A 27,840-nucleotide genomic window follows, 5' to 3' on the forward strand; every position below is an offset into this window, starting at 1 on the left:
TTATTAGTATCACAACCAATTTATTTCATCTCTATAAAATTATATGAATCATATCAACAATCACAATAAATTAATAACAATAAAAACAGTAACATTAAAAAAAAAAGATACAAAAATTTTGTTCATGTGCTAAATCCAAAATACATCAAAATCCTACAAGTATACAGCCCTGGACAGGGCTTGAAAACAGAGACAATACCAAACTCACTGCAACAACAAAACAGCAAACATTTATCTTGATTGTAACTTAACTTTGATCCCATTCTGTGCTTTTACAAATCCACCTCTATGGAATGTAATTGGAACCTGTAAGAAAAATGAAAATGTGGAATATTGCTAAAGAACAAATGTAACAATTATGTTATTATGGTTAACAACTCATTTTTTTATTTCTTAAACATTTAAAAACCTAGTGTCATGCGATATTTGCCCCCCTCCCTGTTTCAACAAATGATCTCAGGTTTAAAATATAGCAAAAATGATTATTTAACACCTGTGATACATTTTGGTCATTCTACAGCAGACCAATAAAACACAGGGATTAATTTACCATAATGGGAAGTTTTTTTCTTAAATATAAATGTCAAGGCAAACATTATTTTAAGCTTTAAGCCAAAATCATTTATGTGATAGATTTGCAATTAGAGGCCTAGATGTCAAAATTAAGGTACAACAAAAATTTCAATTATAAAAGCAACTAGTAAAATGTACACGGTATTCTGTTAATGATGTTTTATGTCAAAATAAAAAGCACTTCCATATTGGTTTTTAAATCATTCTGAACATTTCAAGAAGCTGTTCTGGAACTTGTTCTTATGGCCTGTAATTCTCATCTCAGAGAAACAGAAGACAGTTCTGATAACAGAAATATATATACTGATATTTCAGATTTCTCACACAGAAGATGCAGTTTCCAAACATTTTCCCAGTTCATACTCTTCCTACATTTTTTTCAAAGACAATTAAGTTTCAGTCTTTGTAAGACTGAGGCATTGGATGAAACATGGTATGAAAAACCCACCATTTTAAAAGTTTAATTTGACTATTTGCACCATCAGAATTAAGGAAAAAAAACAAGATTTTCCAAATCATTTAGGTAAATTGAGTTATAATTGCAATAAAATGCACTGGAAATGTACATTTCAAGGGCAGATAACTTTTAACTTAAGACTATTTCAGAGTATGTTACAAGATATTATTTTAAAAATCTCAAACATAATCAGAATTTCTCTTGAATTTAAATATAAAGTTACCTCTGTTTCATCACATTTGACAATGGTAAAGTTTTGAACTAATGCAGCTGTAGCCATCTTTAGCTCTGTCAAGGCAAATCTCATTCCAACACAGTTACGTGGTCCAACACCAAATGGTACCCAGGCATATGGATGAATCCTTTCTTTATTATCTGGTGAAAACCTAAAAACATAAATGAGTATAATTTCTTTACTTGGAAGCATGTGAAAAGTAAAACAAAAAAAATTAAGTAAATGTCAATTAGTTTATGCAAAAAGGAAGATTTTACTTGTGAAAAGTCAAGCATACATATCATAATAAAACGTACAATTTGTGAGGTTGGTTGAATTATTAGGATGTGCAATTTTTGTTTTTGGTTGTTTGAAATATTCTTAAGATATTTACATGTATAAATCATTATGCTATTATTTCAAACAGTTACATTTGTTTTATTCAAATACCAAACATGAAGCTTTAAGTGTTGTTATGCTAGGTATACCCCCACTCATACAGTAAGTTGATATTGAACAGCAAAATATGCCACATCTATTTAAAGACACATACCATAATCTGTTATCTGGGAGTCAAGATGTTTGTGAAAATAAGTTTGACAAATAAAATGATGACTAGACCGACAATGGGATTCAAATATATCACTCAATAAATGAGTTTGGGTATAATTAAAGAATTAGAGGCTACAAGCTGACATATGGTAACAATTTTTATTTGTCCAATTCTTTCTATTTGAAACAAATAACAAACTTCATAAATTAAATTAAAAATAAAGTTGCATGCATTTTCGTGCTAATTATACCCTATGTACAAGTTGATTTTAAAAACTAACCGAACTGTTTACAACGTATGCCCCATATATAATAAGCAACAAGCCAAGCTCAATATTTATCTATCCACTGGGAGCCTAGATATTTTTTTACAAAAATTTGCTGTCATTCCATAAAGAGAAAAATCCAGAAGTCCTAAAAAAATAAAGTTGATATCAGGCAGCAACCAAATCGCTTACAAAATATGCCCCATCTATTTAAAGCACACATCCAATATTAAAACAATCCCATCTACTGAGAGCCAAGATTATTCTGACCAAATTTGGATGAAAGGATGAATGGAATGATGGACAGATGGACAATATGAGTGAGGGAATAAGATTTTTAAAAAACAAGGAAAACTGTAAGCAATGCTAACTCAATAAGATAAATGCAACATTCTGCTTTTTGAAATATTCAGACCTAAATCAAGATATCTTCAATATTTAATTAATATATTCTGTGACAGTTAATTTAATGCTTTAAAGTTAAAAGGACTATTGGACTTTACAATCATTATAGACTTATAGAAAAATTAGTTGATTCATTAGTCTGGGAAATGATGGTACATTTAAGGACTCAGATCCCTTTGAAAAATTTAATATCAAATTCATAAAAGAGATATTGGGAGTTTATTATAAGGCACCAAACGATAGTTGCCAAGCTGAATTAAATAGAATCCCACTTTAAAGTAAAATCATTTTTGCTGTATTAAATTTTCTTAATCACATATTTACATCAGAATATACTCTTTAAGATATTTTCATTCGTTTAAATGAAAGTAGTATATATGGGTTAAAAAAGTTAAAAATATACTAGATGGACCTGGTCTTTCATATACAATGGAAACTACTTCCTCTTTTAAACATGTCAATCTTAGTGTCATTAAGCAAAGAATTAATGACTAGATCAAAATGCTAAAATATTTGAGTCACGAAAACTAGATTTTTATCACGGTGTTTACATAATGAGTCAGAGACACCCTTATGGGGACATTTTGAAAAATAAACATGATAGAGCTGCTACATGTAAAATTACAATTAGTGCTCATCCTCTGATGGGGGAAAGAGGAAAATATTTAACCATTTCTAAACAGAAAGGTACTGCGCTTTATGTAAATCGAATGTATTAAAAATGAAAAACATTTTCTTTTCGAATGTGAAGATAATTCTTAGAGAACACTAACCAATGAGAAAATAAGAATTATAATAATTCATATAAAATTATGTAATATTAGCAACAGATTGACATTTGTATCAAACAATAACTCCTATACAATACATGTACATGTACTAATATTGACTTCCTCCATCAACTCATATTGTTTGACCATCAGATATAACCTACTATAAATGATAATATATACTTTATCATCATGATTATGTTTCAAATATGATCATGTATGTTATATATTATTAATAATAACTATTCTTATGATATTCTGTACAAGGAGCCTTGACTATTTATTGTTGATGAGTTTGTGCCATAAATATTGAATTCAATTCAATTCCACTTAGTGATTTGGAGGGAATTAAAAATCAAAAAAAGGAACCCTATATTCATAAATGACCAGGACCATATTTTCCTATGAGAAACCGTTGATTTGGATCAAACATTCAACCAAAAAAAAAAAAACATTCAGATCAAAATTTAAAATAGGACGCCAACATCTTCAAAGTTGAACTAATTTTATGTGAAGTTTCATTAAATCCTTTCAGTGGTAATGGAGGTGTTAAGACATGAGAATGATACCCCTTTGCTTAATGTATAGAGGTAAGGAAGGATAACCATCCTCTATCCTTATCTAATATACCACTCCTTGTACACAAGGACAACAACCCCTTATCCCTATCTATCATACCAAGATGTAAGGAAGGACAACCATACCCTATCCCTATCTATCATACCAAGATGTAAGTAAGGACAACCATCTCCTCTCCTATCTACCATACCAAGATGTAAGGGAAGACAACAACCCCCTATCCCTATCTATCACACCAAGATGTAAGGAAGGACAACCATCCCCTATCCCTATCTATCATACCAAGATATAAGGAAGTACAACCATCTCCTTTCCTTATCTAATATACAACTCCTTGTACACAAGGACAACAACCCCTTATCCCTATCTATCATACCAAGATGTAAGAGAAGACAACAATCTGCTATCCCTATCTATCATACCAAGATGTAAGGAAGAACAACCATCCCCTATCCCTATCTATCATACCAAGATGTAGGGAAAGCCAACCATCCCTTATCCCTATCTACCATACCAAGATGTAGGGAAAGCCAACCATCCCCTATCCCTATCTATCATATCAAGATATAAGAAAGGCAACCATCCCATATCCCTATCTATCATACCAAGATGTAAGGAAAGACAACCATCTCCTATCCCTATCAATTATACCAAGATGTAAGGAAATAAAACCATCCCTATAACTATCATTCCAAGATGTAGTGAAGGACAACCAACCCCTATCCCTATCTATCACAGCATGATGTAAGGAAGTACAATCATCTCCTTTCCTTATCTATTATACCACTCCTTGTACACAAGGACAACAATCCATAATCCCTATCTATCATACCAAGATGTAAGGAAGGACAACCATCCCATATCCCTATCTACCATACCAAGATGTAAGGAAGGACAACAACCCTTTATTCCTATCTATCATACCATGATGTAAGGAAGTACAACCATCTCCTTTCTTTATCCAATATACAACTCCTTGTACACAAGGACAACAACCCCTTATCCCTATCTATCATACCAAGATGTAGAGAAAGCCAACCATCCCCTATCCCTATCTATCATACCAAGATGTAAGAAAGGTAACCAACCTCTATCCCTATCTATCATATCAAAATGTAGGGAAAGACAACCATCCCCTATCCCTATCTCTCATACCAAGATGTAAGGAAAGACAACCAACTCCTATCCCTATCTATCATACCAAGATATAAGGAAAGACAACCATCTCCTATCCCTATCAATTATACCAAGATGTAAGGAAAGAAAGCCATCCCTATAACTATCATTCCAAGATGTAGTGAAGGATAACCAACCCCTATCCCTATCTATCACAGCATGATGTAAGGAAAGAAAACCATCCCTATAACTATCATACAAAGATGTAGTGAAGGACAACCATCCCCTAATCCTATCTATCACACCATGATGTAAGGGAGGACAACCATCCCCTATCCCTATCTATTATACCACTCCTTGTAAGCATGTAGGAACATAAAACACTAAGATATTCAACCCTTCAAACTTACATGTAATTTGTTGTTTTAGGTCATTTCCAATTAATGAGGGAATATGGTCGATCCTTTTTTCACATTTTATTGCCCTGAAGTGTCATAGGGTACACCAAAGATGGTTTGTGATTGGGGTACATTAAAGATTATTTGTGATTTTTGTTTCTGATTAGGGTACTTCATACATTGTTCATAGACAAAAAGAAATGTAAGGGTGGTTTTATCTTTATTTTATTGATATGGCAACAAAAATTCGGTATTGAGTCACATTCAAGAGAGGAGAGGGTCAAACTGTGAACCAAGTAATTAACTTTGTGGGGCCTTACAAATTGCTTATAATACAAACCTGCTTGGATCAAATACTTCAGGGTCAGGCCAGAGTTCTGGGTCTCTATGAATAGCTGTGACTGGAAAATGTACATCAGTTCCTTTAGGAATTTTGTATCCATTTAGTACAATGTCCTCCTCTAAAATTCTATTGAACCTATCAATAAATAACTCCCATTTTAATAGTGTACACTGTGAAATTATAAGAATGACATACTCTACATTCAATATTTATGTCAATATTTTCCATGTATAATTTTAAATAGCACTAAAAGACTTATTTAAAAAAAAACATTAAATTCTGTTTGGAAACTGATGTTCAAGTTAATCCATGTTCTTCAAATGAGATACATTTTATCAGACAAAAATCAATTAAAAAATAGACATTTGATTCACTACTGAAAATGACCAGTTTTTTAGTGATATTTTCAAATTTGAAATCAATTAAAGTGGTAAGGTCAACATCATGGCAATGGGCAATATATTATTTTGAAGCTGAGCCACATCATGACATTGGGCAATATATTACCTTGCAGCTGAGCCATACAATCGGAGAACCTCAGACATGAACTGTTCAAGAAATGGAAGCTTGTACACGTTGTCATATGTAGGTTTATCCTACAAATGTAAGAAAGTAAATCAAAACTTCTTTAATGCAAAGACTACTTTTATACTGTGGTAGTACTCTTGTTCTAGGGGTACCAATTTTCGCGGTTTTCGTAAGTAGGCCAAACCACGAAATTTGGTTCCCAACGAAATGGGGAATTCCAATGATGTGTGTCCTGAAACCTCAAAACCACAAATTCAAGAATCCATGAACTAGTGTTTCTTCTGTAAACCACAAAAATTGGTATCCACGGATTAAAGTACATTCACTGTGATCTAAATGATCTGAGCCAACCTCAAAGTACTTTTGGTGAACTCAAAGTTAAAGTTATGAGAGTTTTTACCTAGCTTCTGTATGTTTTTATTTTCTTCGTTTCTGTGTTGTGAATTTTTAATGTCTGTTGACCTACTGTTAGCCCCTCACATTAAAATCATTTATAGGACAGTTCTAGGCTTAGATTAACATTGGTCTATGTTACATGATCACCCCACCTGAAAGATATCTGAGCTTAAAAAATTAAATATAATTTTACAAAATATACCAGTTCCCAACATACTTTGCCTAAGTTATCATCAATTTCTCTTCTGAGTTCGTCTGCATAGTCTGGATATAGAGCTAGACTGTACATTACAAATGATATCACGTTTGCTGTGGTCTCGTGTCCAGCCAGGAAGAAAATCAGACTGTTTGCAAGAATTTCTTGGTTGGTAAGTGCTGTATAATATATAAAAACAAGACATTTAGTAAAAGTCCTGGATTCCAGGGCAAAATTGCTTAAAAATTTATCAGACCAACACTAAATATAAAATTAATCTTGCTTTTAAAACAACATAAAAATATTTAATTTCTGTGTAACCAACTTAGCAATACAAGAAACCAACAAGTAACAGCACCTGACCACCTTTGATTCACCAATCAGTACAATATTTTTAAGCAATAGCTGGAACGTGTTCTGGATCTTTCAATTAGATATTCATACATTCATAATTAAGATATTTATGGGTTGTTTTTAATTTTTGACCAGGTTATATATGTAAGCATAACTTGGTCAAAAATTTTAAAAAGATCCTCATAATTTAATTTTTAATCAATTTGTACCTTCATCCAAGTCTTATTTAGTTTGGAATTATTTTAATTGCAGACTAGATGAATCAACATTTATGATGTCACAGTATCAAGATAAGTTATGGAAAATAATCTAGCTTGCCCAAAGCAAATTAAATTACTCATGGATGTTAACATGTAGAGAGCCTTAGCAAAGTCCTATATTTGTAAATGCTCTAAAACATGTATGGCTCAAAATTGTTGTTGAATGAAGTACATATTTTGGAAGAGTAATCAAGGGAACCAAGATTCTAGTGGAAATCAAAAGAATGTACTCCAGGGAGACAAAGACCAGACATGGAAAACAGACATACACAACAAAGAACACAAAACAACCAATATAATACATACAAAGTAACAAAAGTAAAGGAGCAACTCAGACTCCACTAAAAACTGTGAGCATGGACAAAATGCACTGGTAGGATAAGCATCCTCTGTTTTTCTAGAAACACTCGCCGAGTTGCTATTATAGAAATGACGTATGCAGTTAAGAAGTGGTTGCTTGAAGTTTTAACACAGACATGCAGTGTGTGTTATACAAAGTCCTTTATATTCCGGTCTGTCAGGATAATATAAAATAACATAGTAGTTTATTATCAACAAAGTCTATTGTTATTTGAGTACAAATAGACCTGTTCTTCAAAGACAAAGCCTTATGACATATTAGTCTTTAGTACTATATATTTCAAGATATAGAACAATAGTTACTTTCTTTTATAGCAGATACCGACAATATCATGTGGAATATCTAGATAAACCTGTCAGTGCAAGTTGAGATATATTCTAGTTGAGATAATTGTCAGTATCAAAATAAAAGATTCCTATTATTCTTTTTATTGGTAATCCAATTTTGGCCTATTCGTCGTTTTAAAGTATGTGCATCTATTTTTAAAACTACATATGTTGCACAAAAAATCTAGTTATGTGGCTACACATTATTGGCAAATGAAGTCACTTTCATTCAAAACCATAAAGGAGATGACAGGGATACATCACAATTACTCCCAATGTTTGACAGAAATTTCTGGAAATCTTGTCATGTACAAGAGATTAGCGAGGTATCAGTCAACCAGATCGAAAAAAAATAAGTATAGATTACTGATCATCAAGAATTACAGTCTTTGAATTGCAGTGATAGTTTTATGTATTGACATGGCTTTTCAAAAAGGTTATATCAAGACACCAAAATGTAGAATGTCAAGAGTGTCATGTAAAATATAAGAGCTAGATTTCACTTTGACAAAATCAGAGTTTGTGAGTGAAGGGCTCACAGAATTGCTATTAGAATGAGTGTACAGAGTTCAACAATACACCCTTGGACTTGCACAGACCAATCAAAACTTATTAAATGAACACTTACGTCGCTTTTTGAACTCAAACCGACTTTCAGAAGTATATTCCACCTCATCCTCAGCTTTTCCAATGTCTTTGTGAGCATTCATCATCAGCCATAAAAGGTCTTGTCTTGCCTGTAATAAATATGATATTAAAAATTTTAATTTTCAGCTTTAGTATAAGAACAAATCTGGTCATTTTCTGTAGTGACCAAATTATACAATGTAGTGTTCATTCAAAATATGTTGGATGCATGATTCAGTGCCCCATCTAATCTCCTCTTTAATTCTTTACATTGGCTAACTGTTGAAAATAAAATCATATACCACAAGTGCCTATTGATCTTCAAATGTTAAAATGGGTTAGCTCCATCTTATTTAGCAGATAAAAGTAAATTTGTTTCTGAACTACTGTGGAAGTACTATTGTTCGTGAGGTACCAATTTTCATGGTTTTCTTAGGACGGCCAAACCACAAAATTTGGTTCCCAACAAAAATGAGATATCCATTGAAGTGTATACTGAAAACCTCAAAACCACTAATTCAAGAATCCATGAACTTGTGATTCTTCCATAATCCACAAAAATTGGTATTCACGAATTAATGTACTTATACAGTAAATCCATGCCATTCTAGAAATGCCATAAACAATGCTCTTTTTATCCTTAATCCTATGACAGAATCATTCAAACAAATAAAGAACATAAAGTTACTAAAATCATACATACAAAGTAACAAAAGCAAATGAGCAACTCGGACTCCACTAAAAACTGGGAGCATGGACCAGGTGCACTGGTAGGGTAAGTGTCCTCTGTTTTTCTAGAAACACCAGCCAAGTTGCCCATAAAAAAGTCAAGTCTGTGGCAGACGAAAGAAGAAAGGAAAACTATGACACATTGAACAAATCAGTTTTCATGGCGCAGATGGATACACCCTAACGATCCACGAGTTCATGATGACGACCATAAAACTTCTGTAGTGATGACTTCAATCTTGTAGCAACATAACCCTGTTCCAGAAGCCTATTTGTAAGAATTCTAGTGTGATACAAAAAGTCTGCGTAGTTTTTGCAAGCTCTGGCATAACGTATGAGTTGTGATAGGGACACTCCATACGCAGGTGCTGAAGGGATGTTGCCACAGATGAAAGGAAAGTTGACAATTCTGAATGAAAATGTTTGTCGTAAAGTTTGGTCAATAGTTTTCCTTTACCATGTATAAAAAATGTATACAAAAGTGGAAGCATCACTCTGACTCTTTTACTACCAGTGTCACTATGCACTGTGACATATGCTTATGTTTAATCAGCAAATAGTCGTAACTATCCTAATATTATGCTTACATTCACATCAGCTTTCTTGTCAGCAATTACACTGCCTACTGCATTATTGAAGAAATCTGCTACTTTCTTTGGAAAAAATGAAAAGTTGAGTTTCGGTAATATAAATCTCAGGAATGGGAGGAATACTGAAAAGTGCAATGACTTTTTTATATTACAATTATATAAACTCAAGAATATTAAGACTAAACTATAATGAATATTAAATGTTGTGTACTAAACAATCTACCATGTTTTCTGCTGGTTTATGCATGAATTAACCATTTCATTCAAGACTGTAATGTATGTGCTTTGTTCACTGAAACATTTTCTTGTAAATTAGTTTAGTTAAGACATATTCTATTTACAAATAAACAAATTTGGATCAGATATGTGTTATTCAAACTTAAAAGGGTCTTCTCCATACATTAATATAACAAACGTAATACATTTGGTGCAATAATAACGATAAAGAAGTAAAAAAAGTACCCTCAATTAGAAGTGAAATAGGTTACAAAAGCTATTCACATTTGATTTGTTTTTCCCTTTTCTGGTTTTCATTGTGAACATATAATGCAAAAATGATTAAGAGTGAATGGTTCTCTATGAAACAGAAATAGGTTCCATACTACTGATGAATGTTTTGAAGGAAAAAAAAGGATTTTTATAGAATCCTATTCAACATTGCATAAATTCTCTTTTCTTATGTCTAATTTCAAACGGGTGTTTCTAGACTCCTACCGGAGCACCTGGTCCATGCTCCCAGTTTTTAGTGGAGTCCGACTTGCTCATTTGCTTTTGTTACTTTGTATGTATGATTTTAGTTACTTTATGTTCTTTGTTGTGTATGTCTGTTTTCTATGTCTGGTATTTGTCCCTGGATTACATGCTATGGACTACTGCTATAACCTAGGTTCCCTTGATTACTCTTTCAAATTCTGATCTGTGATTATTTGAATTCTGGTCAGAATCAAGTAAAACCTTAACATAATGAATCAATGTTTACTGAGATTTTTTATGTCATGTCACAGTTTTTTATTAATATTTAGGTGACTTGAAGCTTTCCCTCTTGACACCCTCTCAATACATATAAGGTTAACTTTAACCAAATAAGTCTCCAGGTTCTTAAAACTCTAATGAACAAAATCAATTATCTGGATATACTAGAAATCTCTAATGTACTATTCAAATGCAATTGAAATTAAACATCTCCCTGACCCCCTAGTTTCAAAGTTCAACAATATTCAGTGGATCATAAAATCCTGGTATTATGGGCAATTATATATCACTAGTTTCTGAGGAGTTGCCTTTACAAAATTAAAGTCTGGTGTACAGATTGACAGAGGGACTGACAAGGGAAAAAAAAACAAAATGCCTCTCCATCAAAGCAGGAAAGACATACTTCTTCTAACAAATATTAGACAATTAAAGGAGTATTCAATACCAAAACTTGAAAGGGGATAAGCATTCCACTACCCATATTCAAATTGCAAATTTGAACAGAGAAATTTTAAAGAAAAAACGACTATGGCAGTAAACAGACATAATGTAAAGGCAAAATCTGACATGGATTAAATTTCTGTATGAATGCTTTGTTAGTAAGAATTCTTCAGAAAATACTTAAAAAAATGAGAATGAATGGACTACTGTAGTCACTGATGGAGGCTATTTTCGAGTTCTTCATGAATTCACTCTTCAAAAAACCATTCTAAGTAAAAATATTTACTTATAATGAGAAAGAATGGATTACCAAAGCCTCTTGTGAAGGCTACTTTGGAGTTCTTAATGAATTCACTCTCCAAAAAAATTCTAATTAAAAATACTTACCTATAATGAGAAAGAATGGATTACCAAAGCCTCTGGCAAAGGCTGCTTTAGAGTTCTTAATGAACTCACTATCCTTATTATTCTGTGCATCAATGTCCATACCAAAAGCAGTGCTGGCGATAACATCCATAGAATATGCTCCACAATACCTGTCAATACAAAGGCATCATGTCAATAATCCTTACAATATTAAAGGGGATGATACTAGTTTAACTAGTTCTAGAAAAGCAGAGGACGCTTACCCTACTGGTGCACCTGGTCCATGCACCCAGTTTTTAGTGGAGTCTGAGTTGCTTGTTTGCTTTTGTTACTTTGAACGTATGATTTTAGTTACTTTATGTTCTTTGTTGTGCATGTCTGGTCTTTGTCCCTGGATTACATTCTTTTGATTACCGCTATAACCTTGGTTCCCTTGATTACTCTTTATCCCCATCACAGAATACATGTGCCTGTCCTAAGTCAGAAGATGTTATTGATTAATATGTCTATTAATTCTTTCTTTGATTTTGATGAATTTTTCTCATTATGTTACTGTAGATGTTATCCCATTTGTTGTTGAGGCCTTCCAGAGCTTACTTAAAGGTGTGTTTACACTTGTTGAAGATCTTTTTTAGTGATCTATGAGAGTAGTTACTGTTTATGATTTGTATTTGGGTTATACGCTGGTGTATACGCTGGGTTCTATGCTGTATTTGAGTTATACGCTGGATTATACCCTGTACTAGGGTTATACACTGGGTTATACACTGTATTTGGGTTATACGCTAGGTTATATGCTGCATTTGGGTTATACGCTGTATTTGGGTTTTACACTGGGTTATACGCTGTATATGGGTTATACGCTGGATTATATGCTGTATTTGGGTTATACGCTGGGTTATACACTGTATTTGGGTTATACGCTGGATTATATGCTGTATTTGGGTTATACGCTGGGTTATAAGCTGGGTCATATGCTGTATTTGGGTTATACGCTGGGTTATACTCTGTATTTGGGTTATATGCTGGGTTATACGCTGTATTCGGGTTATACACTGGGTTATATGCTGTATACAGGTTATACGCTGTATTTGGGTTATACGCTGTATTTGGGTTATACGCTGGGTTATATGCTGTATTTGGGTTATACTCTGTATTTTGGTTATACGCTGTATATGTATACGCTGTATTCGGGTTATACGCTGGTGTAATAGTTACATTTCACAATATCATTTATTTTTTCCACCACATGGTTTACCAAAGACTTTTCATACATTTCATGGAAAGAAAATCAAGTTAATTGATTTGACTTTGCTTCAAATACTAAAAGACTATAAATTCAATTTTCTATTAGTTTGAACAGAAGCAAACGTCCTGCAAGAACCAAGGGAAAACTTGTCCCATTCAAAGAGTTTATTTCCTGGCCTAGCCTACTAGTCTTTTTTCTTTAACACTAAGCACATATGGCAAAAAACAAGCAATAAATCAAAAGTCATTGACATTTATTGAAGATCAGGTCCTAACCTCAGAGCAAATACACTTCCAAAAATAGATAAGTATGCAAAACTACTTTTAATAAATCTAGACAGAAACCCCTAAAGTTATCATATATAATAAACAATTGAAATATAACTAAATATTATTTTAATTGTAACCTCACTCAATATGTGGACTGTATAATGGAATCACCTTCTATGTCTGTCCGTCATTCTGACAGTCAAAATTTTATCGCATGCATATCTTGGCCCCAAAATAATTGATTGATTTAAAAATTGGTTAGTGTCTTATTATAGACAGGGCAAATGATGTAAGAAATTTTGGGAGCTGTCTGATATCAACTTCATTTTTTGAAGGGGGTATACCTAGCAGGACAAAGCATGCAACATCATATTAGATTCTCCAAATACATTTTATAAGAAAGTTATTAACGTACGGACAAATATCAATAACCTCCCCATTCTTTGTGTCTTCTTTCAGAATCTTCACCATACTATCAATACAGTGTTGCATAATTGGAACCATCTGCAGAAAAAGTATAAAATGAAAACAAACGTGCTGGAATCTGTATAAATTAAACAAAATTGAAAAATAATTAATCATGCTCAGAAAAAAAACAAACACACATTTGACAATGACAGCAGATACCAGTTCAAAACTATGATCGAATGATTGGGGAAAAATGAGTTATCTTCCTTTGATGATGAAATTTAATTGAAACCAAATTTCTGATACTGAAAAAAAGGAAATATTTTGAAATGGTATCATGAAAAGTTTTTAATTTAAACATATTTTATTTTGAAATAAACAAGTTTGGATCAGACATGAGTTACTCCAACTCACAAGGAATTTCTTTATCATTAAAAAGACTTCTTTTGTTTGTTTGTTTTTTTTAACTATGATTCACCCACTCCCTGATTCTTACAGAAAATAGCCCTTTCGAAAATAGACATTCAATATAAAATTAACATAAGTTAAAGGGTTTTTATACATCATCCATACTTACTGCACAAAATTACTGCTATTTCAAACACATTTTAGAATAATTTTATCTTCAAATAAAATTCTTCAAAGGGCACAGCTTGATGTCGTCCAAGGGCTGGGAGGGTCCACAGTGCACCTCTCCACCCCATTAATCAACTTAATGGTGATATTCAGGTACCTAATCAATTTATAGCCAAAGAACACTTCTGGATTCTTTTTCAGTACAAGCCTATGTAGATTTTTGTGAATAAATTGTTCAGTGTCTAAGTCTTCCTAGGACAGCATGTGTGAAGAAAAAAAAATACATATAGGTATCATTATATAGCCCAATGTCTCAGCTTCCCAATGGTATGCAGAAAATTGCAGTAACACTTAGGATTTGGAGTAAAATGAAAAAATGTATCCCTACCCCACCGAAAAATCATTAAATTGACACATTTTTCAATGTGAAAACCCCCACAGAATCTATGCTTTCATAAAGAATGGCTTATTTGGTATTTTCTGTTTAAAATTATCACAAATAATACTTCTGGGGTTCTTTTGATGACTTGTAGCAATTTTTAAGTCAGAATTTATCAAAAAATGCAAAAAATCGGATTTTCAACTTTACAAGTTAAAGCTCAACTTAAACGTCTCAAATTTGGTATCCTTTAATATATAATTTAATTTTCTACATGAATAAAGCAAGAAAAGCTAATTTTCAAGGAAGAATATTTTTAAATGTTAAAAATATTACCCATACCCCCAGAAAACTGGTCTCAGTATTAAACAAAATTCTCATTCAAACCAAACCAACATTTTAAAACTCTTATTTTAGGCATTCATAATTACGATAATGATGTACCCAAAATATCTGATCACTAATCAATTTAGGTGCTTGGGTTTTCTTTTTGGGATAATAATTACTACAAAATCGTAAAAAGGAGATTTTTCAGAATTTCAGTTTCTTTTTTATCACCTGTTTTTTGTCACTTTTTTTCAAAATATTGTAAACAAGCTTTTGTGTGATACAGTACATTTACACAATATCTTATCTATCAAATGAGCCCAAGTAATAAATATTTGAACTTATCTAAGTCTAGTTTATCTTCCTCAAACTGTATGGCACCTTGCAGAATAATTTCAAAGAGATCTCAAATTATTGATGGCACATCAGGAAAAAGATTGTTTCTGACCCCTTTTTGGGCCTATCATTCTTAAATAATTTGTGACAACTCTGGAAATTAATTCTGGCCTAATTTTCCTACAGTCATTGTCTAAATCTGAAAAAAAAAAATGTTTTGTTTCTGACCTCTTTAATGCCCCTCATTCCTAAACAGTTCAAGTCACAACCCAAACCCCCATTCAATTCCATCTCTCTTTTTACGGGATGACAAACTGTGGTAAAATTTATAACAGATCCATTCACATTTACTGAAGTTATTGTCAAAATATAAAAATGCACTTTTCTGGGATCTTTTTGAACCCTCATTCAAAATAGTTCAGGTCATAAGACCAAACTTCCTTTGGTAATATGGCACCTGTTGTACAATATCAAGGAGACCCATTCACTTGATGATATTATATCATGAAAATGATTGTTCTTGGTCCCTTTTGTGGCCCTTATTTCTAAATGGTTCAAGTCACAACCTCAAAGATCAATTCCAGCATTCCTTTTATGGTATGACATATTGTGGTTCAATTTCAAAGTGTTCTATTTATATCTACTCTAGTTATTGTCAGTGTATCATGAAAAAGCCCGTTTTGCCCCCTTTTTGTCCCATAATTCCTTAATAGTTCAAGTCACAACTCCAAAAATCAATCCCAGACTTCCTGTGGTGGTATGGTACCTTATAGTATAATTTCATACAGTTCTATCCAGTTCTACCCAAGTTATTGAGTGGACATAGAAGTGTCTACAAACCAAAAGAAATTTTGCAGTTGTATAAAAACTACATTGTTGGTTAAAATTTTTTTAAATATTCCATCAAATTTATCCATAGATGCACATCTGCAATATGTCTATAAACACTCAGTACTGCAGGAAACATTTTGACAATTTGTGGAAATAAAGCTATATTGGAACACTTAAACAGGCAAATCCAACAATTTTTTCCTGTAAAAAGTATATATTTTTCAAAACCTTACATCATGAAGATCCATGAAAAAAAGATCGATTATATTTTCTATTTTGTCATGAAAATCTGTAACCATGGTAACATCAAAAAATAATATCAGCTTTCATAACAAATTTTGGGTGCCTTCCAAAAATTAATTGTCAAAAAACAGGTTTTTCTAAAATATCAGGCACTTTAAAACTGCCAGAAAAAGTAAGCGGGCAGGGTATTACTGTAAAAAAAAAAAAACAAATAAAAAGTGTACCTTTTTCTGCTCATTTGTTCATGATATAAATTCATAGAGTTTGTGCCAAATTTTTCCTCTTTGAAAAACAACCAGTTGGTGCAGGGAAGAGAACCCAATCCATTGAGGACCTTAATCTTTCAGGATAACTTAAAGCATGCATTTAACACCTCTTTACCTTCACAAGTTTTGCATCTATTTATGTACGAATGCTCTACTACTCACAATAAATATTTCCACCAAGTTTCACCTTATGTTTTAAGTGTTACAAAATTAGACCAGGTCAGTTTTGTGTCTACAAAACAGTGCACCTCAATCCAATCTGTATAGTGCAACCTAAAGTTTCACAGACTAATTGATAGAGTCAAGCAGCTACCAGTCCTGCTTTCACTGTTGGTGATGCAAATAAAGATGAACATTTTTTAATATCAATTGGAAGCTCACATGAGTGGTTATGATTCATTCGCAAAATATGTAAATATGCTTATTAGTGACTTTAGGAGATCAACAACACTTAGCCCAAGGAATTTTCCAATAGAACCAAAAGAATTTGTTTTTCATTGAAGGCTCTTGTCATGATGGTTAGTTTCACTAAAACTTCACAAACCAGATGAATCAGAGGTTGACTTATTAATAATGATACACAAATACTAAAATGTACCTGGTGAAGAGCAAATCTTAATGTTATCCACAGTAAAAATAATATACCTGTCGGATTTTCCCAGACGAGAAAGCAGGTGACAGGGAAGAACGTATGAATTTCCAATTTTCATCTCTTGTGATGCTCATTGCTCCCTTCAAATATTTATCTTCACCCATAGGTAGCTGAAATAATGTAAGTTTAACATATTAACTGTTCATTTAAGCTTGTAATATATTGCAATACAAAGAAGGTGAATACTGCTGTTGTATTTAGTGCTGTTCTCTGTAAAAATCAGGCAGTGAACATACGTCTTCTCATGAAATTCAAAATGTTTTCTGAAATGCAGAAATGGCATAGTGTCAGTAATTCAAGGTAAAAATTATATGAACTGCATTGCAATTACATCATCAATGGGAGATTATTCACTTTTTCTCATTCATTCTGTTGAGTATTGTGAACTTACTTTTCCATACCCTTTGACACTTCTAAGTTGAATGAACTGTCAATTAAATTTGTATTCAATAGACCATAATCTATGTTCCCACAATGTCAAATTATGTGGGGTTTTTTTCTGGGCATTATTCATTACATGTATTCTTCAATTTTGTCTGATTCTTACAGAATCTAGTACTTAGTGTACTGTGCGGTTCAGTTTCCATATAGTGTTTAGCCATGTCTATAGTTTTCCTCGTTTTCTTTGCGAATAAGAACCATTTCTTTTTATTATACATGCCAATACATGTTTATATCAATAAAATAATGTGAAGTGGGATATTCAAAATATTGAATGGTTACTTCATGTAGTTTTCTATAGTAAATATGGTGTTATTTTGAAAAAAAATATCAGCCTAGGTAGTCTTGTGAAGGCCTGCTTGCTTAAAATGCAGTAAGTCTTCATCTGTAACCCCTGTCATATTATATCAAAGAGTTAAAATTTGGTAAATAATGAATTAGCTAAGTATGCAACATTAAAAGAGCTTGAGTACATGTTGACTGGTTGGCTTGGAGCGAGGCTTGAAGTTAGAGTTAAATATCTAAGTAAATGATGTTACATACTGTTCGATTAGGACATTTTGAAAAATCTTTGATGCACAGTTGTTTAATTAGCTCTACATCAGATACCAATACTGTTTGCAAGTTACCAAAATAAATCCTGTAATGTGAGAAAGATTTACATTGCAACATACACAATACAAGTACACAGAGGGAAAATATCAAAATTTGTAGCAGCTTCAGAATAGCCAGATCACGAGGGTTCATTGAGAGATTCTGATTGTTTCACAGCAAGTACAAACAAATCTGATATTTCTGAAAATGAATATGTATATGTTGTAAATTTGTAATTATATATTATATCGAAAATCGGAATATACAATAAAAAAGACAGTACAACATATTACCATTTTGCCATCACTTGAAGGCAGACATTTTAAGAAGCACACTAGAAATGGCTACCAATCTGCAGTTTTAGATGTGATCAAAATGATGAAAACTAACAGGAGACTATCCATTCAATTATATTAGAGTTATAGTCAGGACACAAACATGTCTACAGACACTGGACAATTGTGAAGACAGCATCATACCATGATGTGACTGCAAATATTTTGTATTCAATTCTACATCTAGATAAATTAAATTGAGCAAAAAGTATTTGATAAGGGCCTAATGTCAATGTTTTTCTTTCCAAATATCTTTGGCTGTTATTTCCTCCCTGAAAATTTATTTTCCACCATATGGCTTTGGTGGTAGGAATGTTTGCTTGTCCTTGAATTGGATTAGTTACGGTAAGTAGTAGTCTTAGTAAGAATCATGCAAATTCTGTAATATGTGATACCCCCCAAAAAAAGATAAACATTTTTTATTTTTGTAATTAAGTTGCTTTATGGTCTACATGATGAAATGTATATCTATTAATTCCAATCTCTCTGCTCTTAGGAGAAAATCCATGTGGAAAATCCAACAGTTTCTATTGTATTTTTTTTTTTTTTTTGTCTTTTACAGAGTTATCTCCTTCAATTTTGAATTCTACAAAACACTTTACATGAATTTTATATCGGAAGAACAAGGGTTATATAAAAAGTCACATGTTAATTTCTGTTTACTATAACATTTATACAAAATATCAAAAATCAAAATTAAAAATTTGTTGTTGATTTCAAACAAATTTGAAATTTGGACCCTTTTGCACAATGCCAAAATGTAGTATTCACAATACTTTTGCAGTTGTGTGAAATTACAGTGTGTAATGCCCTATAACATATTCATAATAAGAACAGTATCAATGATTATATACCATATGTAGAACTACGCCCTATTAATTTCTTATACATGTTTACACTTTAAGTTACCCAATCACTTTGCCATATTTCCTAACAATGTCAATATCTGTGCCAATAACACCCTACAAAGGAGAAAATGCAATCAGTATATGAAAATAGATACATAAATAATTGTGTAGTGTAATCCATAAATGGTGCTACAACCAGAGTTCAAGTATTTTACTTCTTCCCTTCTAAACTAAGCCTTCTATAAAATGGCAGAACTAAAGATGATTTCGTCCCATCCATTCCTTTTATATTTTGTAATAAAGTTATTTTAACTTAAGTTTTACAGTCTGTATTTGTAACAGTAACATCCTCTTCCATAATGTCAGAAGTATTACTTTATACATTGTATTTTCATATTGAAAATTCCTGCTGCCAAGTTTTACTGGTGCTTGAATGAAATGAACCTATACAATGTATATAATGATAGAATTTGGGTTGTCAAGGTCAAAGACGAGAGTGCAGCAGAACCCCCCTTTTCAGTATCTTTATTATACCAGAGGTACATTTCCCTTTTGTGTTTTTTCTCTTCCTTCTTTCATTGTACATGTTGTTCTTACATGTAATTAATAATTCATTTTTGTATGTTTTAGTAAATGTACCTTATAAATGTTAATGTTTTTTTTGTAAAACATGTTTGTATATGGGAGAGGACACAAGTAATGATGTTATACATGTACATGTATGTTCTTTAATGCTCCAATCCCTTTTGCCAGTGTTTTGCAAATAAAAACATGATGGTGCTAAGAATAGCGTGAACTAAAGTGGAGACATGTTACAAATCATTACGTTAAATCATCATTCCTTAGAAAATTGGTAACAAAAACTACCATTATGTATATATCCTAAAAATTACTAAAGTTGTATGCTAAACAGGAAGTAGATATGAACCAGGAAAGGGGAGATGCCGCATAAGTCATCAAGCAAAAGCAATATGTAACCAAACATCTATCCAAAGAAGAGAAATCTGTTATAGATAAGTTAAGCAGTTGTCATGATAAATTCAGAGGGGTAATTCATACATGTCAAATTTCTTTTGTTCTTTCAATCCAAGAATATTCATAAGTTCTTACATACTAGTATTCCAGATGCTATTGATTAACAATTAACACTTTTACCAGTATTTAATTTTAATATATGTTTTAGGTCAATAATTTAGAGCCTTTAGAGATACACCGATTGTACAAATTACAAAGTACAATTACAAATTCTTTGTTGACACAAACTTGTAATGCAATACATGGTTATGGTCCAATGGCAATGATAATACAAACAAATATAATTGTATACTAACATGTTGAAGCATATATATAATATGATAATAATACAGTTTTACATTATGTACATGACCATCATTCTGGATTTGGTTGGTTTTTAGATGAATGAATTGTTTCCTTCAAAATGCAGATACATGTATGTATACAAAAAGGATATACACTGTAAAAATATGGCATATGTAGATTGAAAAAGCATTATTCAGTCGGTGGGTTTTTCTACACCATTAATCACTTTCCGATTGGCAGTATCTGAATTTTAAATGGACTGGTACTTAATACAATTACTTTTCTGCAAGAAATACTGATGAATCAGAATGGTGTGACATTTGGACAAGGTGGTTGCAATATACCCCAACTCAATCAGTTGGGATATGATATTGTGAAATTAATTTATCATAGTTTTAGCTGATAACTGCCATCAAATATGAAGTATCTTTTTGGTTATTGTATTGATCTTGATGTATTTTTCAAATAATTTTTATATTTCGAAGTTCATTTGGGCATGGATACAAAGCCAATTAGTAAAGTAATTGTCATAAATTAACAAAAATGTACATGTAAGTACAAACATTCAAAGTAATATTATTCAAAATGTTGACATTAACAATCATTTAATGATGATTACACAAGGACTTACTTTCTTCATATATTGAGTAAAATGGCCCAGAAATGGTGTTGGAGTGGGTCCAGGAATACCATTTCTCCAGAAGTATGTCTGAGAGTAAAGGGTGTATCTGAAAAAAAAATCATAAAAATAAAGTTGGTACAAAAAGGCGTGTCAATTCATAGAAATAGTGTACTCTTGTCACTTAAAATAGTTTCCACAAAGAAGTAACTAAAAGTCATCTGAGGCTTGTTTATTTGTTAAGGGAAACTAAATAAACCCACATGATGTCAAACAAAATAAAGAGCTTTGTGGAGCACAGCATGATACTACCACAGTGGTCGAACCCTGAAAAGTTTAAGCACTTGTGGACACAATATTAGTTTTTGACACACTTAAACATAGTTCATTATGAATACAACAACTGCTTTGGACACAATATAGCACAAAAACTGAAAATCAATCAAAATTTTCAAAATCAGACCCCCAAAAAAAGAAGACTCTGTGGGGTGTGGCACATTTGACCCCTTTATAACTTGAAAACAGTAAGGGATATCTGAAATCTGATTGAAAAAAGCAGGCAGGGATTTTCATAAGGAATCCAATTTAAAACATTTTCTAAATTGAACCAAAAATAGGGAAAGTTGATCTTATTTGACCTCTTTTAACTCTAAAACTGTAAGGGTTATGTGTAATCCGATTTTCAGATTTTTGGGGGATGACTGGCGAGGTGGATGGTGCCATACGGGAATGAGTTTGTATCCCATAAATATTATACACTATTATTTTCTCTGTAGATTTGATTAGATGTTGTGAATTGATAAATTACAGTAGTAAATTCCATGTATATCAAGTATCTAGCACTATGCATCTCATTTCCCTGCATCATCTGCAGTACAGCCGTTGATTCACTACGTTGACTAATCATACTTTTTTGGGGGATGACTGGCAGCGTAATGATTACTGAGCTGGACTGCAGTGGTGACATGGGTGGTGCCGCAAGGGAATGAGTTTGTAACAAATAAGTTGAATATATTTAGGGCTGATCAAAGGATCATTTCATCAAACAAATGTGTGTTTATATCTGAACATCATTTTTGCCTTCAAAAACAATAACTCTAACAAATTGTCATTCATTCTTTAATTTCGACCCAATACTGTGTTAGTGGAAGTAGAAAATTTGCATTAGCCACACTATTAAAGGAATAAAGGCATAGAAAAATATTGTGGCTAATGTCCAATTCAAGCTCAACTAGCATTTGGCTACATGGCTACCCTCTACCACTCACGACAGCAATAGAACATTTTAAAGCCTAATCATATGGGTCATTTCATCAATTTAAAAGTTTTTTAATGATTGAGTGGCTATAATAACATTCTTTGCAGATAGCACAGCTTAATTATGACTGCAGAGGTTAGACAACAGCCCCCTTTATGCTTCAAAAAGTTTGGTTGATTATATAGAAAAAAAATGGAAATCACTGGAATGGTCCCTCCCCCTTTAGTCATTTAGCAAGCTCCTTACTCCACTTTTTCAAAATTTCTGGATCCACCACTGTAAAACCTGGCTGTAGTACTTTCAGAGAAGAAATTTTGGCATATGATGGCAATTTTAAAATACTAGTATAGCTCATATGGTCCTTTGTAGGTATTTTAACCACTTACATTTGGATGCATTTGTCTGGTTTATGTAACAACAATAAATGTGCATTATTTTTCTTATGATTGCCAGTCCATTAAAAGGGTTAACTGGTCCATTAATATTTACGACTTTTAATTTCAGACTAGTCTATTATAACTTTCTAAAAATGTGCCATGTTACATCATTCAGTAAGCAAAAACATGTGCAAGTGAAGGTATTTCAATTTCAGTTTATAAAATGTAATTTTCTATAGAAATAAGCAAAAATCATTTTGCCACTATTATTTAGAATACGCCAAAAAAAATGACCACACCTACTAGTCATTTTACTTTCTCTAGAGCTGTGGACCTATGGTAAAGCCAACAGGGAAGGGAAAACTTCACCTTAGTATATCTGTGTTACACAGTACAAATAGAAAGATTCGACATAAAAATTTGTTCAACTGGAGAGTGAACCATGAGTTCATTTTGATCCATGGAGATCCCTGGCAGTGGTAATGCACTCCATGGACATGTTGACTTAATTAAGACAAGCAGAACTTGTTTAAAACTCTTTGATAAATGTGATAAGAAATGTATTTTCCTTCAAGATAATAGACCAGAATTTTATATGCATGTCCTTTGTCAGAGCAAGACTGTACTAGTCCACTACATTGCCTCTGACTTCTACAGTCTTCCCTGGGCCATAATTACTCCAGTCAAAATATATTTCAAACTAAACCCTATTGCAACAGATATTGTTGTGATTCAATTATAATGCATCATTTCCCTTACACACACAGAAAATAAGTCTTAACTAAGTAGGGAAATACTCAAAATAAGCATTTTAAAAATTCTTATGGACATTTTATATTGGAAAGGGGGGATAACTTCGTAAATATTATGTTTTTTGTCAGTTATTTGTTCTATTTTTATCATTTTCATGTAAAATATGATACTTTTATTGAACTTTCTTTCCCTATTGATTATCTCATATTTTATGAAATGTGTTATTTATCTTGGACAGCATAAAATATGAGATAGTCAATAGGGTACATGATAAATTACACATTTGGTTATGACGGGTATCTAAATTTTTGGGCAATTTTTAATTACAGAAAACTCCTGGCACTTCCATCACTTTGAATTTTTTTTCCATATATATTGTTTATATCCGCAAACTAATTATCAACAGTTTTGCCTTTGTTAGAAGAATCTTTAAACAACAAAAATTTACTTTATCATTTTCATCAATTATAGAATTGTTGAACTTCATTATTTCTAAAATTGGGCTTATTGTTTACTATTTTGTTTTTATATCAGAGATGTTGTTTGGTAAATTAGATATGAAATTCAGAAAACACTTTAAAAGTTGAAGATGATCCTTTAATTAATGTTAAAATGTCTACTACCATCATGACCACTACACTTTATTTATCAGATAAGGCATAATTATGATTTGTATAAAATTTTATTGAAATTTTTACAGAGTTATCTCCCCTTTCCAATGAAAACTCAATGCTTACTTTAAGGTTAAGATAATGTTAGACTTTGTAAGACTTTTTTCTGTGTTTATTTGGGTAACATAGATTAGAACTTAAATATCTACTGTTGCAATTTGTTTAGATTAAGGGTTAAATTTTGATAGATTGACTGGACTATCTTACAGACCTTGGACATATCAATGGGGTTTGCTCCCACTATCAAATATACTACTAAGGGGTTTTTAAGTAGCTGTCTTTGTTAAAATCATGCAAAATTTTAAAAAATGTGATACACCCCAAAAAAGGCTACTTATTTTTATTTTTTGTAATTAAGTTGTTTTATGGGTCTATACTATAAAATGTGTAATTATTCATTCAAATCTGCCTGCTCTTAGGAGTTAATCAATATTGAAAATCCAATAGATTCTATTGTATTTCAGTGTCATTTACAGAGTTATCTCCCTTAATTTTGGAATCTATAGTGCATTCTATATAAATTTATCTCAAGAACACAGGTTAGTAGGCGGAGCTTGTTACTTTTGGAATGGAAGGGTAGCGGACACATAATTTTTCAGCGGAATTTTGAAATATTCTGTTAGATTCCAGTTTTAAAAATCGTTTCTGCTCCATTCCGTTCCAAAGGTAACAAGCTCTGCCTACTCTCTATTACGGTCCAAAATGTTAACAAAACAGGGTCTCTCATGGAAAATTATCGAAACTTCAATAATAAATGTAATTTTTGTAGCAAATATGGTAACAGCATACAGGAAAATGATTCCGGAATCGAACTAGGTAGGTGTGACATGCACAATTTCAACTTGAAAGTCATTACAAGCGGTTGAAGGGCGGTACTCCGCGGTACTGCTAAATGGTGTCGTCCTGTTTCTCCCACTTTTAATTACATACCAAAATAAACATGGGAGGATTTGTTGTTTTAGCAATTATAGTTTATTTCTGAATTATTGCTAAAATTTTACCTGTAATTTACCTGTACATCAGAGTTAAAATATGTAAAAGTACAATAAAGTTTATGTATGACTTTGATTGATTTAATCTAAAAAGTACAAAAATACAAGTATTTCATATAAAAATTCCATTCTTAGAGGTTAAACATGCAAAAAAAATTATTTCAATACTTTACTTCAACAAAACAACTGTAAAAAAACAAAACAAACCAAAAAAAACAAAATGGCCAGTATTAGAATCTTTTTTTTTTCTTGTTATTATTATGCTTAATACAATTTATGAAAAACTTCATATTTTTGCATTTATGTTCTTAAATTTGTTTTGCATCATTATTGCAGTTTATTAATTATCCATTTTTTTTCCGAATTATAACTGTTTAGTACCCAAGCTTTATTACTGACAGTTATTAATATGTAGTCTGCATCCAAGCTACAGCATTCTGAATTAAACATTTGAAGTAAAAGAGTTGCAGCTTACCCAATGTTGAACATTTCTCACCAAATATTATTATAAAAATGGAGCTGTCTTCTCATTCAATCAATTCAAGTATGGCAAACCTTCAAGTTCAAAACAAAAACAAATGCAACAATAGGGTTTACCGGCATTGTGTCATCTCAGCATGTCCAGCAACAGTAAATACACACGAGGGACATTTAGTAAAATTAGGCCCACTGCACAACCATCAATATAATCAACCTAAGGTAGAGGTCATGAAAATTATCCGGACAATGAAGCAACGAATCAAGACAGATTCCAACAAGGACTCATCGGTGTGAAAGCCTACGCAGATGCAGCTTCCCACCTACTGCACTGAGATTGACTTTGTAGAATTGTAATTCAAATATTCAGTGCTTGTATTCTTTATATTGCTTATTGTTATGATATATCATAAAATTGTCAGTTATTTTGTTATTTGTTGACTCAATATTGAATTGAATGGTCTGATATTATGATGATAAAAAATAAATATTTAATCTTGACTTAGTATTTACTTATGACTTTTTACATGAAAACCATAGGATGAAATTAGTCTTCATTTACATACTTACACTGAAATGCATATATATATATTTTAAAATGAAAATTTAAATTTACATAAAACAGAGAGAATATAAGGATATAATCCTGATTTAATATTTATTAATTTATTTCAATTTGAAAATCCATATCAGTTTTGTCTATAGATAGTTGTATAGAAAGATAATTTATTGCTTTCACCTATACTACTATTTTGGTTTTGTAAGGTTTGATATCAGGTAAGACATTTTTGATATTGCTATTATTATCAATTAAGTAGCCAAAAAACCAAGTTTCTTCATCCATAATTTAATTGTTGTTATCCATTTATTTGAATCAGGGATATTTGTATATATTTTGTTTACATTAAATGCCCTAGATATTGACTTGTGCGAGTGCGATTTCTAAATTAAAAAAAAACCATACATATGCATGCATATATATAGAGTACTTACAAACAAAATGTTAAGAAGAGCATGAGGGGAATGACAACTAACCATCCTGGTATCGTGAAAAGCCCAAAAACATCCATGAATTCCGGTCTTAATCGATCTGGTCTGGGTACCGGTGAAGTGCAGGTATACACTACTTATCACTTATAAGTTATAACCAACAGTCTATTTTAAGACGTGATCAGCAAATAATGTCGACCACTCCATATAAGGAAATGTAGACTTCGTTAATATGATGTCATATTCACTAATAGTTGGGAGATAAAGGTGCACAACGTTAACTCCCTCAAACAGCTTTGAAACAAGAGGCTCCCAGGAGACTGGATCTTTCGCCTGGTTAAATTTTGCCTTTCAAGGGCAATAAATTTAACAGGGAGTAGTCCAACAATTTTGACATGAAAAGACATCGGGAGCGCTTATCATAAAGATAATTTCTGCATGTGAAAGTTTCTTTCTATTTATCATAGTAATCAAGATATTGGCCGAGTTTAAAACCGTTAAAAAAACATCCCAAAAAAGAAACTGTCATTTTTCACCTTTCAAGGGCAATAACTCTTACAAGGAGTCGTCTGACAACCTTGGTCCGTTCAAGACTTTTGTAGGCCTTATGATAAGGATCATTTCAGCTATTGAAAGAATTTGGCTAAACATAATGGCTTGGAGATATATTATGCGAAAAACTACTGTCTGACCCCTATGATCTATTTTTCGTAACGGCAGCCATGACGGATAAAAAAATCTCCAAGTCTGTTCTATGCAGGATACCCCAAAGAACATGCATACCAAATTTGGTTCCAATTGGTCAAGTAG

The 27,840-nt window shown here is 32.1% G+C and overlaps 1 protein-coding gene across 3 annotated transcripts; it reads right to left on the reverse strand.

Moving 5' to 3' along the window:
- LOC148611805 (cytochrome P450 3A8-like) lies at window positions 1-27,238 on the reverse strand. Of its 3 annotated transcripts, none has more exons than XM_088592703.1 (14): window positions 27,034-27,238; window positions 21,525-21,621; window positions 19,635-19,687; window positions 18,340-18,436; window positions 17,349-17,465; window positions 13,753-13,841; window positions 11,841-11,989; window positions 10,038-10,162; window positions 8,723-8,831; window positions 6,815-6,972; window positions 6,181-6,269; window positions 5,671-5,808; window positions 1,254-1,416; window positions 1-306 (listed from the first exon to the last, which is right to left on the reverse strand). In XM_088592703.1, the coding sequence occupies exons 1-14, from the start codon at window positions 27,108-27,110 to the stop codon at window positions 232-234; spliced, it is 1,536 nt and encodes a 511-aa protein (XP_088448829.1). In that variant the 5' UTR covers window positions 27,111-27,238; the 3' UTR covers window positions 1-231. The 3 variants fall into 3 exon arrangements, with proteins under 3 accessions (XP_088448829.1, XP_088448831.1, XP_088448830.1); XM_088592705.1 differs by having other exon boundaries at window positions 27,076-27,222; XM_088592704.1 differs by lacking the exon at window positions 27,034-27,238 and adding an exon at window positions 26,039-26,091.
- Window positions 27,239-27,840: the final 602 nt, after the last annotated feature.

This window comes from Perna viridis, chromosome 7 (genome assembly GCF_037379345.1).
Source record: "Perna viridis isolate PV_CMFRI_1.1 ecotype Kerala chromosome 7, ASM3737934v1, whole genome shotgun sequence".
Taxonomy (NCBI): domain Eukaryota; kingdom Metazoa; phylum Mollusca; class Bivalvia; order Mytilida; family Mytilidae; genus Perna; species Perna viridis.